Source organism: Cryptotermes secundus, unplaced genomic scaffold, assembly GCF_002891405.2.
Source record: "Cryptotermes secundus unplaced genomic scaffold, Csec_1.0 scaffold1705, whole genome shotgun sequence".
NCBI classification, from domain to species: Eukaryota; Metazoa; Arthropoda; class Insecta; order Blattodea; family Kalotermitidae; genus Cryptotermes; species Cryptotermes secundus.
In genome coordinates, this window is record NW_019718639.1 from 41,086 (window position 1) to 57,271 (window position 16,186).

Sequence of the window (16,186 nt, forward strand, 5' to 3'; positions counted from 1 at the left end):
GGCTGCTATACTCCAACTATAGTCGGCTGACTGGAGAACTGTTGATAACACACTCGCTCGTCGACTACTTAACTCAGCGATGTCCACATTATAACTGACTCGGCGAATGTTACTTGATAACTCGGTGGCTGTCACAGTACAACTGAAGTCGCCGACTGCTACAGTAGAACTCTCTGGTAGCTGCTGTGCAGCTCACTTATATAGCTGCAGTGCTTGCCTGTTGCGTAATGAGTGCCACGTCACAGTAGGAAGTTGATTACGGGTACATAGCATTGCGCGTTACGTCACCGCGGAGGGGAGTGGCGGGGCGGGAACTCGCCTATTACCGTAGATAAGCGAGCGTTACGTTACCACCACGTACCGCTGGGGAGGTAGGGGTGATCCATAGCTCAACATGTCACAATATGTACATTAACAGGTGAATACCATAACTGGTTGAGTGACTGGGCTATGGGCTCCATAACCGGGTAACTCCTTATGTCGGGGTAAAGCAGCCAAGGCACACAGCTGACCATTCCTGTCCATCCACTGCCAAAGTTAACAACAGTGCAGCTACACCTTCACTTGGTGAGTTACTTAACGCTTTCAGTATAAAGACTATATTGCATCAAATTGGGGGGACGAGTGATGAATGATAAGCTGGAAATGATTCGGATGGAACGAGATGTGGCCTATCATTGTATTCATTTAGGGGGACCGAGGGAAAACGACAAGCTAGTGTCCGGGCTGAGATCTGATGCTAGGAACTCCTGAACACAATTCTAAAGCCTTATTTATTGACCAGTGTGTTCAGCTTCATTGTGTGGCACTTAAGTAATCAGGCACAGGGACATATACCTTACCCTACATATGTAGATGAAAAGAAGCAAGAACTTGCCTGGTGAGGCAGACACACTTGGTGCAGGAGGTAAGCCGGGTTGGCCAGGGTTCATAAATCCACCATGAGGCTGCGAGACTCCCNTTTCATTGCGTTGCACTTAAGTAATCAGGCACAGGGACAATTACAGAGTGATTCAGAATGATGGACACAATTTCAATTGACTATATTTCCTGAACTGTATGTTGCATTTGAATTCTGTAAAGTACATTTGAAAGAGGATGTTACAAAGTTTCTAGTACTACCGCTAGTGCCCTCCATCACTGCGTCAGTTGTAAGCGAGATTGCTACTGTGCAACACAAGATTTTTTGCATTCGTGAGTTCAGTAAAATTGAGTCTGCGACTGCGGTGCAGCATGCATTTCGTCATAAGTTTAACATCCAACGTCCAACGAGGAAGAGCATTTTTCATTGGAATAAACAATTTGATTAAACTGGCTCTCTGTGTAAGGGTAAAATCCTGGGCCGATCGCGTGTATCGGAGGAGAACGTGGAGTGCATTCGAGTGAACACTGAGCGCAGCCCAATGAAGTCAACCCGTAGTGCTAGTAGAGAACTTGGACTATCGCAAACAACTGTGTGGCGTGACACACCTCTTCCCACAAATTTGAATGACCTAAGAAACTGTATCACAGCTGCAGTGAACTCAGTGACGCAAGATATTTGTCATCAAGTGTAGGATGAATTCAGCTACCGTCTAGATGTTATCCGTGCAGCCAGAGGAGGGGGGGCACATTGAACATCTATAAACTTCCATGTATGTATAATCAAGTGTAATTTACAGAATTCAAATGCAACATATAATTCAGGAAATATAGCCAATTGAAATTGTGTCCATCTTTCTGAATCACCCTGTATACCTTACCCTACATATGTAGATGAAAATAAGCAAGAACTTGCCTGGTGAGGCAGACACACTTGGTGCAGGAGATAAGCTGGGTTGGCCAGGGTTCATAAATCCACCATGAGGCTGCAAGACTCCCGATAGTACTGGGGCCGGAGAGAAGGGCTTGGGTGGCACTGCTGTGGGGACAAATGGCTGTTGGACACTAGGTTTGGTGGCAGAATTTGCAGGGTATAAATTTGGTACAGTTTGACTAATGAATGGTTTGGCTGCTGTCTGTGATTGCTGAGTGGGGAACAGTGAAGAAGTTGGAACTGCAGGACCACTGAAACCTTGTCTGTATGGTGCTGGAGCTGACTGCGCCTGCAACCAAGTAAAAAAAAACATACAACATGAAGATCTGGCAAAAACTCATGTAAGAAAGCTACATTCAATTTCTCGGTAACCATATTAACCCATCCCAATATAGCTGTATACACACAAAACTACTCAAGAGCTGCAAGAGAAATTTTACTTTCTCAATCTCAAAATGTGTGATACTTTACCTGTATCTTGGCACTTCTTAATTTTACACCATCAACATGGAATTGTGTGCACTGCACACTACACTACTGCCATCTGTTGTTGGGAGTGTGCTGTGCATTACATATAAACAACTACTCCTGCTCTGTGCTACCATATCATGAAACAGTATTTGAAGCAGACAAATTCTGCTTGCTCATCCTTCGAGATGAAGGTCCAGTGTACGGCATGGTGTCAGTACTGACTGGGTTTATTGATTTTTTATTGAATAAACAGTACTAGAAACTGGTAGATTTTCAATCAGCTCTTAGTAAACTCAGTGTCAACTAGTTAATGTTTACTGAATGCAAATACTGAACATATTTTGAATTAATCTTTTCTTATTCTGAAGATTCTCATAATGAGGAAATAAGAGTTATGACCTAGTTTCAGAGCCAGTGTTATTAAAAAGTAAAAAGAAGTAAAGCTATCCTTGTAACAGGCCATGAAGGCCCATAGGGTTGTGAGACGTTGAGGGTCCCACATTATCTAGACAATCGGATCAAAGATGGTGGTAAAGTTGTCAGCCTTACACACCGGCCGCGCTTCACTACCCAGGAAAATTATTTAATAAATTCCTGGTACTCATTTCTGTGAGAGGCTCAATCGACCCTAGGGCCGCAGTGCAGCTGGAAGGGTTAGGTCAATTGAAAAAATCCAGTGACCTCATCGGGACTTGAACCGCGACCTTCCGGCTTGTAACACAGCCCCTGAACGAACTACGCTACCGCGTGCCCTGAGCCAGTGTTATTATGAATGCCTAAATTATATCTCCCATGCAAAAATGTTAAACAGTACTATGGACAGGCTCCATGAAAGATGTACGGAAACACAGTTTGCATGGCCAAACAGCGACAAATACTAGGTGTGAAAATAATGTTTTCAGTTCGAAATGAGACCAAAACGATAACTGGGAAAAATCTGAAGAATGAAGACAAGAAAAAGAATTTTCTCTACAAGACAAACTTTCTTCCAATAACGACAATTTATAACACCAGTTACTTTTTAGTGCATTTTGTCAACAACTTTATAGATGCCAGCATTTCTAACCACTATGATTCTGATGGCTTGGGTACTTTCATGCTAATGAACAAAGCAACAACAATTATCTGAGAATATTCAAAGACTGAAAGTTAAAAAACGATGTTCCAGTCAAAAACTGAGAATCATTTTTTCTTCATTTGACCTTAAAAATTTGAGACTTGCAATGCCTAATGAGTACCATAACTATTTTCACAAGTTTCATCCTGCTTGTTTGAATATAACAAAGTTTCAAGGTATACATATTGTCGAGTATCGGGCGTATATCGCGACAAATAACTTCACGCCGTATTTGATATAGCGAATTTTATTTCACATTCGCTCATACCATCACCCAAATTACAGATTTACGATTACTGCTATCTGCAGTATCACAAATAGTACACTCCAAATGCCACAATACAACTGACTAGTTGCTGGCTAACTCGGAACTAGGAGGTAGCTCCTGGACTCGCTGACTGACTCAGTACAACTGAAATCGCCGACTGCTACAGTAGAACTGACTGTGAATAGCCTTCGCTGCTCCTTATGTAGCCTCGATCGGACAATACAGAATCCGGCCACGTAATATGCACCCTTGTTGCCTGGCGCTGTGTTGCTAGTAACGCTAGCGGAAGTAACCGCTGTTACTACTTGGTGACGTCACCGCTGTTGACTTGCGTTGCCTAGCGACCAGGATGCTAGGACTCGGCTAACATCGGCTCGCTTCGGCTTCGCTCGGCGCATCACGGCTGGCGGGGGGTGGGGGAGGGGCATCATCCATAGCTCAGCATGTCACAATATATTAGTTACACAAAACAGTACAGTTTCAATAATTTACTTCTTCAATGAAGTAAATTATTACAACTATATTGTTTTGTGTGATGGATATACATCTTGAAACTCTGTTAGGTACCATAATGCTATTGAACAGGCCAAGGAGTAACACTACTTTGGTAAGAGACTTCAATTCTACTTCTCTGAAACAAGGAAATCAAACAGATGACAAATGGGCATTATTTTGTAAGTAGAGCATATGGAAGAACAGTCTCACAGCTAATACAATTGAACAGTTTACCTGCCCAGGAAATGGGGGCTGTCGAGTAACAGCGGGCAATGTGCTTGGAGTGCGGGACACTGTCGGCTGCTGCTGTGATTGTGGTTGCTGCTGTTGGTATGCTGGACTGAGGCCAAGTGTTCGATACAGACGATCACGCAAGAGCACCATCTGTTCCTGCAAAAAGGAGACGGAAAAGTCAATTAGTGAATTAAGTTACACTTCAATACCTAAGTATACAGCAAATCCACCCCTCTTACTGACATTTAGCAGAGTATAAGTTAGATGACTTCACGGATCATCAGTTGGTCTCTCACAGCAGAGGCATGGATTCAAACCTATGACAGTGAGCATGGGATTTGTGGTGGCCATCTGCGGCCACAATATGAAGGCACTTTTGCTTACACAAAAGCCATTATTATTATTATTATTGATAAGATGAAGTAACATAACAAGTACCACAAGCATATGCTGCTGTGCAATGCATATAAAGGGCCCAAAATGGGTCTCTCAAAGGTTTGGAAACCACTGATATTACTAAGAGATGTGATCTTAACAAGACCTCACATAAATTTCATCACACATTAACATTACAATAATCCACTGGGCAAGGTAAAATGAGTTACCCATTCTTAATTAAGCACCACACCATGAAGACAGATGGGAGAGTGGCAGCGCAGCATAATGTTAACACCTGATGGAGGTGAATGGTCTCGGTCTCTTTACTCCAAGGGAAAGAAACCCTAATACCCTCTGCATAAAAGGTTGGACAGGCCAAGAGGAGATAACTCTCACCACCCTCTGAAGCATGTGATGACCTTGGCCAGTTAGCACATTATCATATCCTCTGTCTTTATGTTGATGGCTTCCCCTTCAACCAGGCATTTGGCTCGTAAGAGTGTAGTGTAAAGGAGTTACTATTTTTATACTTGTTAGTTTTTTGAGTAACAAAGATCACTGGTGTTAATACAAAAGAAATTAAGATACAGCAAAATCCCCATTTAACATGCCTCAATTTAATGTCAAATTTAACACTGAACTTCAATGATTCCAAATCAGTATTCTCAATGGTAAAATAATTCCCTGAAAGATTTTCCTAAGTTCACTACTCCACCCCCGCCAAAAAAAATTTAAACAGGGATTTCACTGTGAATGAACATTAACACAACCAAGTTTTTAATTTTATTGGCTGAAAAATGTATATATGAAGTTCAACAATGTTTCTCCAATATTATTTATCCATTACTTTGTATTGCTTCTTTCTTTTGTATTTAATTTACAGCATACTTACTTCCTAGACTTTACAGAGTTTAATGGAAGAATGACTGGTGAATGATGACTTGAAAGGGATTTGGAAGGAAATGGTAATGACCTATTCCAGGTACAATCTTAGCATTTGCTTGGAGGGACTGACGAAAACCATGGCAAACCTCAGTCACAACAGTAGGTATACCAGCGGAGATATGAAGTAAGCACCTCCTAGACAAGATTCAAATACACTACTGCTATTCCAACCCATTTGGTCAACATTAATGCCTTAGTAGCTGGTCACGGTAACCAAGCGTTCTAAGGCATGCACTGTCTTTGCTCACTCAGAAGCCGGGATCGTGGGTTCGAATCCCACTCAGGGCATGGATGTTTGTGTGCGTTTTTCTGTGTTTGTCTACAGGTGGAGGTCTTGCGACGCACTGATCACTCGCCCAAGGAGTCCTACCGAATGTGTAAGATCTAGTAAACCGAAGTGAAATGGAGAGTTTCATGGAGGTAGGCCTAGGCCCAAATTTGGGCTGTAGCACCACAGAAAAAAAATGCGTAAGTATCAGCATTTATAATGTCTTGACAATAATGTGATTGCTACAGGACTACTTACATCATCAGAGTTCCTCAAGTATGTAAGGGCTGCCGTCAGGTTGCCCTGAGAAGCGAGCATGGCAGCGTAACGTGACAGCACTTCTGCCAACTTGCCCGAAATTTCCACAGTGCGTCCCTGCTGCTCCACTGCCTTGATAAGTAACATCACCAGTTCTACCAAATGCTGCACCTTGATTGGAGTGTCAGTTCTCTCTGTTGCTAGCCAACTCTCCACAAGTTTATTCAGGTTACCAGCACAAATGTAGCACAACTGTGCATTCAGAGATAAGCTCCCTTTGCCCTCAACTTCCAGCCGTGCTCCCAGTAGCTCTGTTCAACAAAATAAGATTATTGAATGAGTGGATAACCACAGAATAACGATGAACAATATCAACCCTTTCCAGTTGAATACTGAATCATGTCTGCCACTGTAAACTCCCTGCTATAGTGGAAAAGAAGATCATGGCTACCATCTGCCTTTTAGCAAATTTTCATTACTTTATACAATGAGAAGTACCTGCCTTCAATCAGGTTATGGTTGCTTTCCTTATCAACATCACAATATATGAGGTCTTCTGTGACTTTCAGTCAATATTTCAGGATCTTATTTCCGTGGTCATTCTCACTCAGAAATGTCATATGAACATGGGTGTGACTCTTGATGGTTATGGAAATTTGAGATGGTCTGAACATGCTTTTTGTATAATAAAAGATATATAAAACAAAAACAAAAAATGAAAAAGGAGAGAATGAAATTAAGTTTAATAAATGTTCAAAATGGCCATCATCAGTCTGGATATACATTCTGACTTGTCTGACCACAGAATGTGTTCAGCTGCATAGACCAGGGTAATTCATGAGCCCTGAAGCACTGAAAATACAATGAAACAGTTTTCATTGCATGCATCCTGTTGTGCTTATTATATACAATTATTGGAATCTGTCATAACACAACAACATAACAGTCAAGGCCAGCATCTCCTTAGCTTTTAAAGCTATCATCAGGCGAAATACATGGTTACCATATTCACACCCTATTGAACTGCATTTCAATGTGACAGCAGAGCTGGATACTTGAGAACTATGTTATACTATAATAATACAAGGCATAAAATATACAATGAATTATAAAATTATTATAAAACGAAAGTTATGTAATAAAATATGGTTAAAAACTCTTTGTGTGATATTTCATACTACAACGTCAGTTGTTACAATCTTGTTGTTATATTCCAGCGGACATATAGTGGTACGTTATATTCAAAACTTGTACACGTATAGTAAACTGCTTGGGGGCCCATGGTATATGTGTAGTATTATTTGACATTAACTGTTTGGCCGGTGCTTCATTTTACAATGTATTTTGTCTGTTCTGGTGGGAATACAGATTGCAATAGTTCCTGTCTCCTATCTACTCTGCATCAAACACAATATTTTTATGTAACCCCATACATGAAAATGTAATGGACTGAAATTTGGCACCTGAAATGGCGAATTCTGCAGACCATCACAGCCAATTCAACAGCCAGGAACTGGTCATTCATGTACTGCAACATGCATCTGCTAAAATGTAGCATGCCCACGCACACATTTGTTTACACAGGGTGGGGGAGAGGGTGGCAGACAGAGATGCAAAGTAGCCAAAAATTTGAAGGGGGGATATTTAAACAAAGAAATCAAAGCTTACCCAAAGTACAGTAAAATCCAAATTTAACAAAAGGATTTTCTTAAACTAAGTAAAGTTTTCACTAAATGAGCATTACAGAAAATTATACCAAGAAACTTTCCATCTTGATATAAAACTTGCTGTATATAATTATTTTAAATAAATAGATAAAACATGTGTACATTAGTAAATACAATTATACAATCAATAGTATCAAATTAATTTATAANAGATCATATTCATTAAGTATGGACTGTCACTAAAAGCAGGCACACTAATTTTGGATTTCAGTATAAATACAGAATATATACAAGAACAATATATAAAACTGGTAACATACAATTGTAATTATTTGTATCTGTTTTATAACATAACCCCAAATCTAGCACATCTCAAGTGTTGGCTACCCAATTAATCATAAACATTGTCACCATAACAAATATAAATACAAGTCTCAAAAACCATTTTGAAAGACTTCAAACGTTTTTCTTACCGCACAGGGCAGGAAACTCCTCATTCTTTGTGTATGTCAGCACCCCTGCCAGGGCTTCTTTCCAGCTATCAACTTTACATGCCTGAACCACCTGACTCCAGTCTTCACTTACTACTGCAGATATTACTGTTGAAAGGTAACCCTTTGTTTGCTGCAAAGAAATTCATTCAAGTACTTTATTTTAATTTAAATTTGTAAATCTCTGACCTAAATGTGACCTACTTGTTCCAAATTTTTATGTTTGCTTCATTTATAATTTTGTCTTCCATACTCCAACCTACACAACTTTCCTTCGTGCGTTATTTAAGAATTCTCTCAGTTATCTAGCCTACGGTAGGATGACTGACGATCTCATATGAATGTGAAAGATGGTCATGGTCTAATGTGAGGTCCTATACTGGTATTAGCCTGGACTAACTGAGGAAAACCACAAAAGACTTGCCAAGATACCTGGTGTCATGGATGAAATCTGAACTCAAAGCTTCTTTCTTCAATGAGTCTACAGGGTTACTGCTATACCAACCCATTTGACAATTCCACATTCAACTTTCCTGTATATTAGAGATAACGGCACATGCATTTAACTCCACATTCTCACGATAAAAGAAATTTTACAGCAGAGACAGGATCCTGATTAACTCAGGTTCTACTTCATCTTTAAGTAATAGAAGACTAATATAATTAAAAGGGAAACTATTTGATGAGATAATGTAAACTGTGTTACCTTAAAGTAATGATACTGGGTCTTGGCCAAGAGGTCACTGCCACCAGTCATGGCAAGAATAATGGCATCTGCCATGCGCCCATTCTGAAGACAGAGCTCAACAGCAGCTTCCGTGTTGCCCAGTAACAATGCCTGACAGATAAGTCCCTCTGTATCTGTAAAGCATTCACCTCTATCATACCAGGTAATTCTAGGAACACAGTCTTTTGAAAACATAATATCACTGCTTTGATGAAGACGGACAGGATTAAACCCGTAGCTTTCAAGATGTTTGACTGCATGTTCATGTAATGTTTTCAGACAGCACTCACACAAGAACATGCATGCTTGAGAATGTGCATTCTTAGATTAACCTTCCTGGGTTTCAAAACAAGTAAGACGATGGAGCAGTCATTTTCTGGAAGCTAAGAGTTTCTCAGCTAGTCAAGATATTCACAGAATTGATGGAACTCAGAAATGTTCATTACCATGCTCAAAAGTGCCCACCACTGTCCCCTGTTCTGAGCCAGATGAATCCAGTTCAAACTTCCAATTCTATTTTTTTAATATTTATTTTCATATTAACATTCCATCTATGCCTAAGATATTTTAAGTATTCTCTTTCCAACACATTTTCCTACCAGCACTTTGTTTGCATTTCTCATCTCTTCCCTGTGTGCTACACGCTCTGCCCATCATTTCTGATTTGATAATCATAATAATATCTGATCTTTCAGGGTGGGGGGTTGGATGCAAAGGCTGATGCTCTTGCATTGTAAAAACAATTACTGCTGCAAAATCCAAAGAAGTGAAAACTGTATGGTCTAATTCATGACAGAACAAACAAATCTGGCAGAATCTTCTAAGGAAGGTTATGGCCCAAAAGGGCTGTTTTGCCAATGACGATGATGATGATGCATGGTGAGCAGTATAAATTATGAACTTCTGCATTATACAATTTTCGTAGGCCTCATGTTACTTCCTCTCCCATGAGTACAAATATTTTCATCAGAACCCTGTTCTCAAATATTTCACAATTCATAACTTAGTCCTCTAAAATTCACTTTAATATTATGATCCCATCATTCTAGTCTTTGAAGTGGTTGCTTTCCAGGAAACCAAAATTCTGTATGCATCCCATCTAAGCTACCTATTCAACACATCACACTACCTTAAATAAACTACTATTAAACTACATTAATAGCAAGAGCAAAGCAAAAATTAAAATGTTTCCATTATATAATATCTTCCGTGACCAATTTATCTCTTTGAATTCACAGTATTTTCCCCCGGAGTTTCAAGTTCCTTCAATTTATAACCTTCCCCCAGATTTCTTTAAGCTGATCATGAAATTTTCTGTCTTTATAGAACCTGGTGTTCATGAATGCCACTCAGTGGACCCTATCCTCAGTGAGTTCAATCCAGTTCACAGCTTCACAATTCATTTCTTCATGAACCATTTAATATTATCCTTCCTTTCATACACAGCTTTCCAAAGCAACCACATTCCATGAGGTTAATATAACAACACTTTTCATAACTTTATTGTATCATGTGCCATATAATACCAATCTTATCCCTGACGTTTTAATTGCTGTAAAATATGAGATGAAGAATATAAATTCTTAAGTTACTCATTATGTAATTTTCTCTGTTTAAAAATAAAAAGTAAATACTTTCATGAGGCCAACAGTATTTACCATCTGTGGTCAATATTTTGAAGGGGTCAACTGGGATCTTAGCCAATCCATTCGTCTGGAAGCTCGAAGCAGCAGCAATTGCATCAAATGCTGCGCTTGCACCTCCATCTGATACCTGTGCAAACAAAAACCATATGACATAATCTCACTAGTGTGAAGTGCATCACAGAGAGCAATCATTATCAGTGTGACTATCTGAACTAATATTAACCCACTGACTGTCACAGATGAACTGGATCTGCCTTTGAGAACAGTAAGCAGCGTATTGAAGATATGCATCTGTAGTTCACTTAATGATGTCAGTAGCTCAGAATACACAGTGATGAATAGTAGAATGATGGTGAATAATGAATTGGAAAAAATGTGGCAGAAGCAGTTGAAGCCTAATTAAAGTCTCTGTGGTCCACAAGGCATAGGTGGGTGGACAATATTAAAATGGATCTTAGAGAGATAGGATTGGATAGTATTGATTGGATTGATCTGGCTCAGGATAGGGACCAGTGAACTCTGGCTGTTAGGACTTCACCACAGGAAGCAAAAACCTCACAAAAATCATGGCAGGCAGACTGCACCATAGAATTGGTGGTGGGGAAAACATCAATGGTGCAACCAGTGTACACGCTGACAGGAATGGTTTAACCTTTAAATATCGGACTTTTGAAATGGTGGTAGCTTGAGCTGGCAGGAGTTTATTTAAATGCCCGTTGTTGCTCTGCGTGTAAATGCCCATTCCTGTTAGGGAGCTTTCACTGTATTATTATTATTAGAGGGGGTGGGTCTCCCCATGCACTTAGACCAGTTACTGGTCCATTGTGCGTCCCCCTTTAATTTCTACTGTTGCCATACCCTACTGGTACTGGTGCGTGCTATCAGCCCCGTTCAGCCAATGAGGTCGGCCGTCGGTACCTGATATTTCCCCCCATCTACCAGAGGCATTGGAAACTACTTGGGTGGGAAACTGTTGCCTAATTTTGCTCAGGCTTTTACTGTAACTGGTAATGCTGTAGCTAATACAATTTTTATGATAAATGAATGGAATTAACTTTGTTTTTATCAGCAAAGAACACAGTGTCACATTTTATAATGTACGATTTCAAAATGTGTAGACAAAAAGGTTATAAACTATTTTTAATTTTTTTCTTGTATACTTGAAGCATACTGTAAAAATAGTTTCCCACTTCTTCACATAGTAGTTCTGCATTATAAAATCATTCCTGCTTGTAACACTTGAAATATTTTCGCATTCTTTGCTGCCGTAAAACTGTTTGAAGCAATAAAGTCATTTGGTTCTCTGCTGGCAAGTTTCATATCTTTGTTAAAGTCTTCAGATATTCCAGTCTTTTGACTAAAGGACAGACAAGTTAAAGCATGGCGTTTCAAGAAAGACTAGAGGAAATATCCATTGTTCCTTATTTCAGCGACAAGCCCTATCATTGCAGCTTCAAGAGAATACATTGCCCTTCCTATGGTCACAATGAAACGCTAGCATCGCAGATGAGATACAGAGTTCATTCAGTTTGCTGTGAGTTCACTGCAAATTTGAATAGTTGTTGTTTCATTTCATCATACAATGGCAAGGAAAAGTTGTTTGGATGATGATGAAATTTAAAGGCATTTGAAATGCAAGATATGTGATGTGGGACTGTGCTTTCTNAAGTCTTCAGATATTCCAGTCTTTTGACTAAAGGACAGACAAGTTAAAGCATGGCGTTTCAAGAAAGACTAGAGGAAATATTCATTGTTCCTTACTTCAGTGCCAAGCCCTGCCATTGCAGCTTCAAGAGAATACATTGCCCTTCCTACGGTCACAACCAAACGCTAGCATTGCAGATGAGATACAGAGTTCATTCAGTTTGCTGTGAGTTCACTGCGAATTTGAATAGTTGTTGTTTCATTTCATCATACAATGGCAATGAAAAGTTGTTTGGATGATGATGAAATTGAAAGGCATTTGAAATGCAAGATATGTGATGTGGGACTGTGCTTTCTCAGGTACTTCAAGGAGTATTACACAAAGGTGAGATTCAGTTACGTGACGCAGGGGATGAAGCCTGTATATACATTGAGCAGATAACAAAAAATGTATGCATGAGCAACTGAGTGACCAGATGTTACACTGTCTTGTTTTGAGAAATTCTATAGTAGAAAGAATGTAAAAAATTGAAGCATCATATGGAAACATTAAAAGAAATGTATTTAAGAGCAGCAGACACAAAACCCAAGCAAGAATAGCAAGCAGGAAGAGTTTTTGTTCAAATCCTTGTCTGTCATAACACAAAATAACGGTCAAGGTTAAAATTACCTTAGCTAAATGTTTTGGCTTTTAAAGCCATCAACAGGCAAAACTCATGATTACTACATATGTTCACACACTACTGAACTGCAATTTCACTGTGATAGTAAAGCTGGATACTTGATAACTGTTACATTATAAAATACAAGGTATAAAAATTCAATGAATTATAAACTTATTAAAAACGGAAGTTATGGAATAGATTATGGTTAAAAACTCTTCATGTGATATTGCATATCATGAAGTCAGTTTTTGCAATCTTGTTATATTCCCGCAGACATAATGGTATATTCAAGACTTGTATACAACGTATTTGTCCGCTCTGTTGGGAATACAGATTGCAATTCAATCTGCAATCTATATTCCCAAGAGAGCAGACAAATACATTGTAAGATTATGCACCGACCAAACAATTAATGTCAAATAATACTACACCTATACCACGGGCCTCCAAGCGGTTTACTATACGTATACAAGTATACGGGGGCACAACCAGAACAGGGAAAAATGAAAATAAGAGGAGCGAAGACAGAGTGTTCATTCTCAAGCACATTTTAGTGTGAATGTCGACATGCAATAGGAGGGGAAGCATTGACATACGAACTTGTGCAGTGCGGCAGTTTCAATTAGTCAACAGTTGCCTGAAGATGGAATTGTAAGTCAAAAACATGCTGCAATTGAATTTGATTTTAATGGAATTTTAAAATAAAGGAAAGACTGAATGACTGTGAGTTGCATTAGAGATGGAAATGAATGAACAAGTCAACAGATATAAGGAGAACTGCATGCTTGGTTTAATCTTCTACCTTGCACACAGAGGAAGCAAGTTCCTCTATGAGACTGCATGGCATCACATTCCAGAAAAGAGTAATCTTCATTAGTTTCAACATAACATGAAGCAGTACACACATAAGGAAAAATTCAAAGAATTACTAACAGAAGGGCTTACCAGAGAGGTGGACTGAGTACTTTCAGATCCATCTGCGTCTCCATCAGAGTTGTTCTAGAATGGCCCAACATAAAGCAGGAAAGGTTAGGTTACAGTACACTCAACAAGGCCAGTGCTCTACATCATACAAGCAGCACCCAAATGTCACAATGAAAAGCTACCACACACAGGACATGACTCTGGGATTTCCCACAGAACAGTTACATATATGACAACACATTGTTGGATTTGAGGTTCCCACAACTGTGACAGTAAAGAACACAAATCTTGTGGGATCTGATCCCATGTAGTCTGGTAGAAGTTCACTGATGTTTTGGGGGAACAATGTGCTTGCTTGGCTTCTTCTTTAACCCTCAAGATGGAGACATATGTTCCTCCAAAATACTGGAGAACTTTCATTGAACTACTACAGCATCACATCTATATAAGTAACATGAAATCTCAGGAACAATTTATGATGATTAACATTACTCCATTCATCATAAAAGTTTTTTAAATCTACTAAGTTTCAAGAACTGGCTCCATTTCTTATCACCAAGTGAAGGACCGCTTACACCATTGTATGTCTACATGGTGCCACTCTCAAGCCTGATCCCCACGACTCTTTGCCCTGGGTCTTATCAGAGCAGGTATTTATTTCCATAATGCCATAAATAGGGCAAATTTCTGAAATGTTGTTGTTTTTATAAACTCTATACTGTGTATTGTGAGGGGCACATGATAGCATAGTTGGTTGAGGCACTATGCTACAAGCCGGAAGGTTGCGGGCTCAAGTCCCAATGAAGTCACTGGATTTTTTTCAATTGACCTAATCCTTCCAGCCGCACTATGGCCCTGGGGTCAACTCAGCCTCCAACAGAAATGTGTACCAGGAATTAATTAAACAATTTTCCTGGGGAGTACAGCACAGCCGGCGTGTAAGGCTGACAACCTTACTGCCATCTTTGAGCCAATTGTCTAGACAATGTGGGACCCTCAACGTCTCACAACCCTATGGGCCTTCACAGCCTGTTATAGGGATACCTTTACTTTTTTTACTGTGTACTGTGATGATAAACACAATTTTAAAAAAACTTTTATGATCAAAGAAAGTCAAAAAGAACAATACTAATCAACATGTCACACCTTCACCAAAGACTTGAAACTAAGAACTTATGATATGTTATTATCCTCCACATGCTTCCATCTGCACAAGGTCCAGGAAATTGCAGATAGTAGGAGAAGCAAGCAGAGTGTATTTATATCTTCTTACAATAATATTAAGATAATTAATATGAATTACTGCTACAGGGTTAATAAAAAAAGATGGATTCCCTTTACTGCACACATAAAATGAAAAATTTATGCAGAAAAATAATTCTGTTGATAACGTGCACCACTGGCCTGGCATAATGTAAACAACCTGAATCTTCATTTGACGAGATGGCATTAATCCTTATTCTACCATTAATCTGTCATTCCCTTGTGAGATGTGAGATAGACTTGACAGGCAGCACATTATCACATCTTCAGTCTTTATGTTGCAGGCACTCAACAGGTGACAGAATATCAAGTTTACCTTCTATATACCCTCCATGCACAAATGATGCACATACCTCCTGTATGTATTCTGTTCATCTACGTTACAAAAGACACAACAGGACACAATAAATACAATCATAAAGATAAACTTACGTCATGCCCCAGTCCTGCAACACGATCGCTTAAGTTATCGATGTCTCCAACCAGACGAGCATTAGCTGGTTTACCAATATGCCTACCAAGCTGAAAAAGAAAACGAAACAAGATGCTAAAATGACATATGTACCCGCCATTTTCAACTGTCTCATTTTTGTTAAACAAACACGTTTCAGAAGCTGGGCCTGCATCTTTAATGGCTAGAAAAACATAACCCACTATTCTGGGTCCATTAGAGCCTGTCTTTATCCCCATACAACATGTTGTGGAACAAGACCTCGAGGAGTATTCTTGAGATGTCACTTTATTACTCAATTTCACAACTACAATTCAACGTAACTATAACACAAATGTTGCACAAGTTATTTCACAGTCGCTACTTTCACGTTAACAACTCTCATGAGGCTGTAGAACTGCTCTGCTGCCTAGCCACATGCTTCTGTCGGCTTCCACTGTCTTCTGTCAGCACACACACTGCCTTTTCTTAGCACAACT

General features: G+C 39.4%; 1 protein-coding gene across 4 annotated transcripts in view; it reads right to left on the reverse strand.

The window, feature by feature from the left end:
• LOC111863655 (protein transport protein Sec31A) overlaps positions 1–16,186 on the reverse strand; it is a 43,571-nt gene that overhangs the window by 11,413 nt on the left and 15,972 nt on the right. For 3 of the 4 annotated variants that reach the window (XM_023850156.1, XM_023850183.2, XM_023850164.2), the window contains exons 10-17: positions 15,689–15,778; positions 14,015–14,068; positions 10,773–10,887; positions 9,094–9,248; positions 8,370–8,520; positions 6,230–6,540; positions 4,381–4,536; positions 1,778–2,084 (exon numbers count right to left, since the gene is read on the reverse strand). In XM_023850156.1, the coding sequence (XP_023705924.1) occupies positions 1,778–2,084; positions 4,381–4,536; positions 6,230–6,540; positions 8,370–8,520; positions 9,094–9,248; positions 10,773–10,887; positions 14,015–14,068; positions 15,689–15,778 (1,339 nt within the window). The remainder of the gene's footprint in view (positions 1–1,777; positions 2,085–4,380; positions 4,537–6,229; positions 6,541–8,369; positions 8,521–9,093; positions 9,249–10,772; positions 10,888–14,014; positions 14,069–15,688; positions 15,779–16,186) is intronic. The other variant, XM_023850174.2, reaches the window with a different exon arrangement.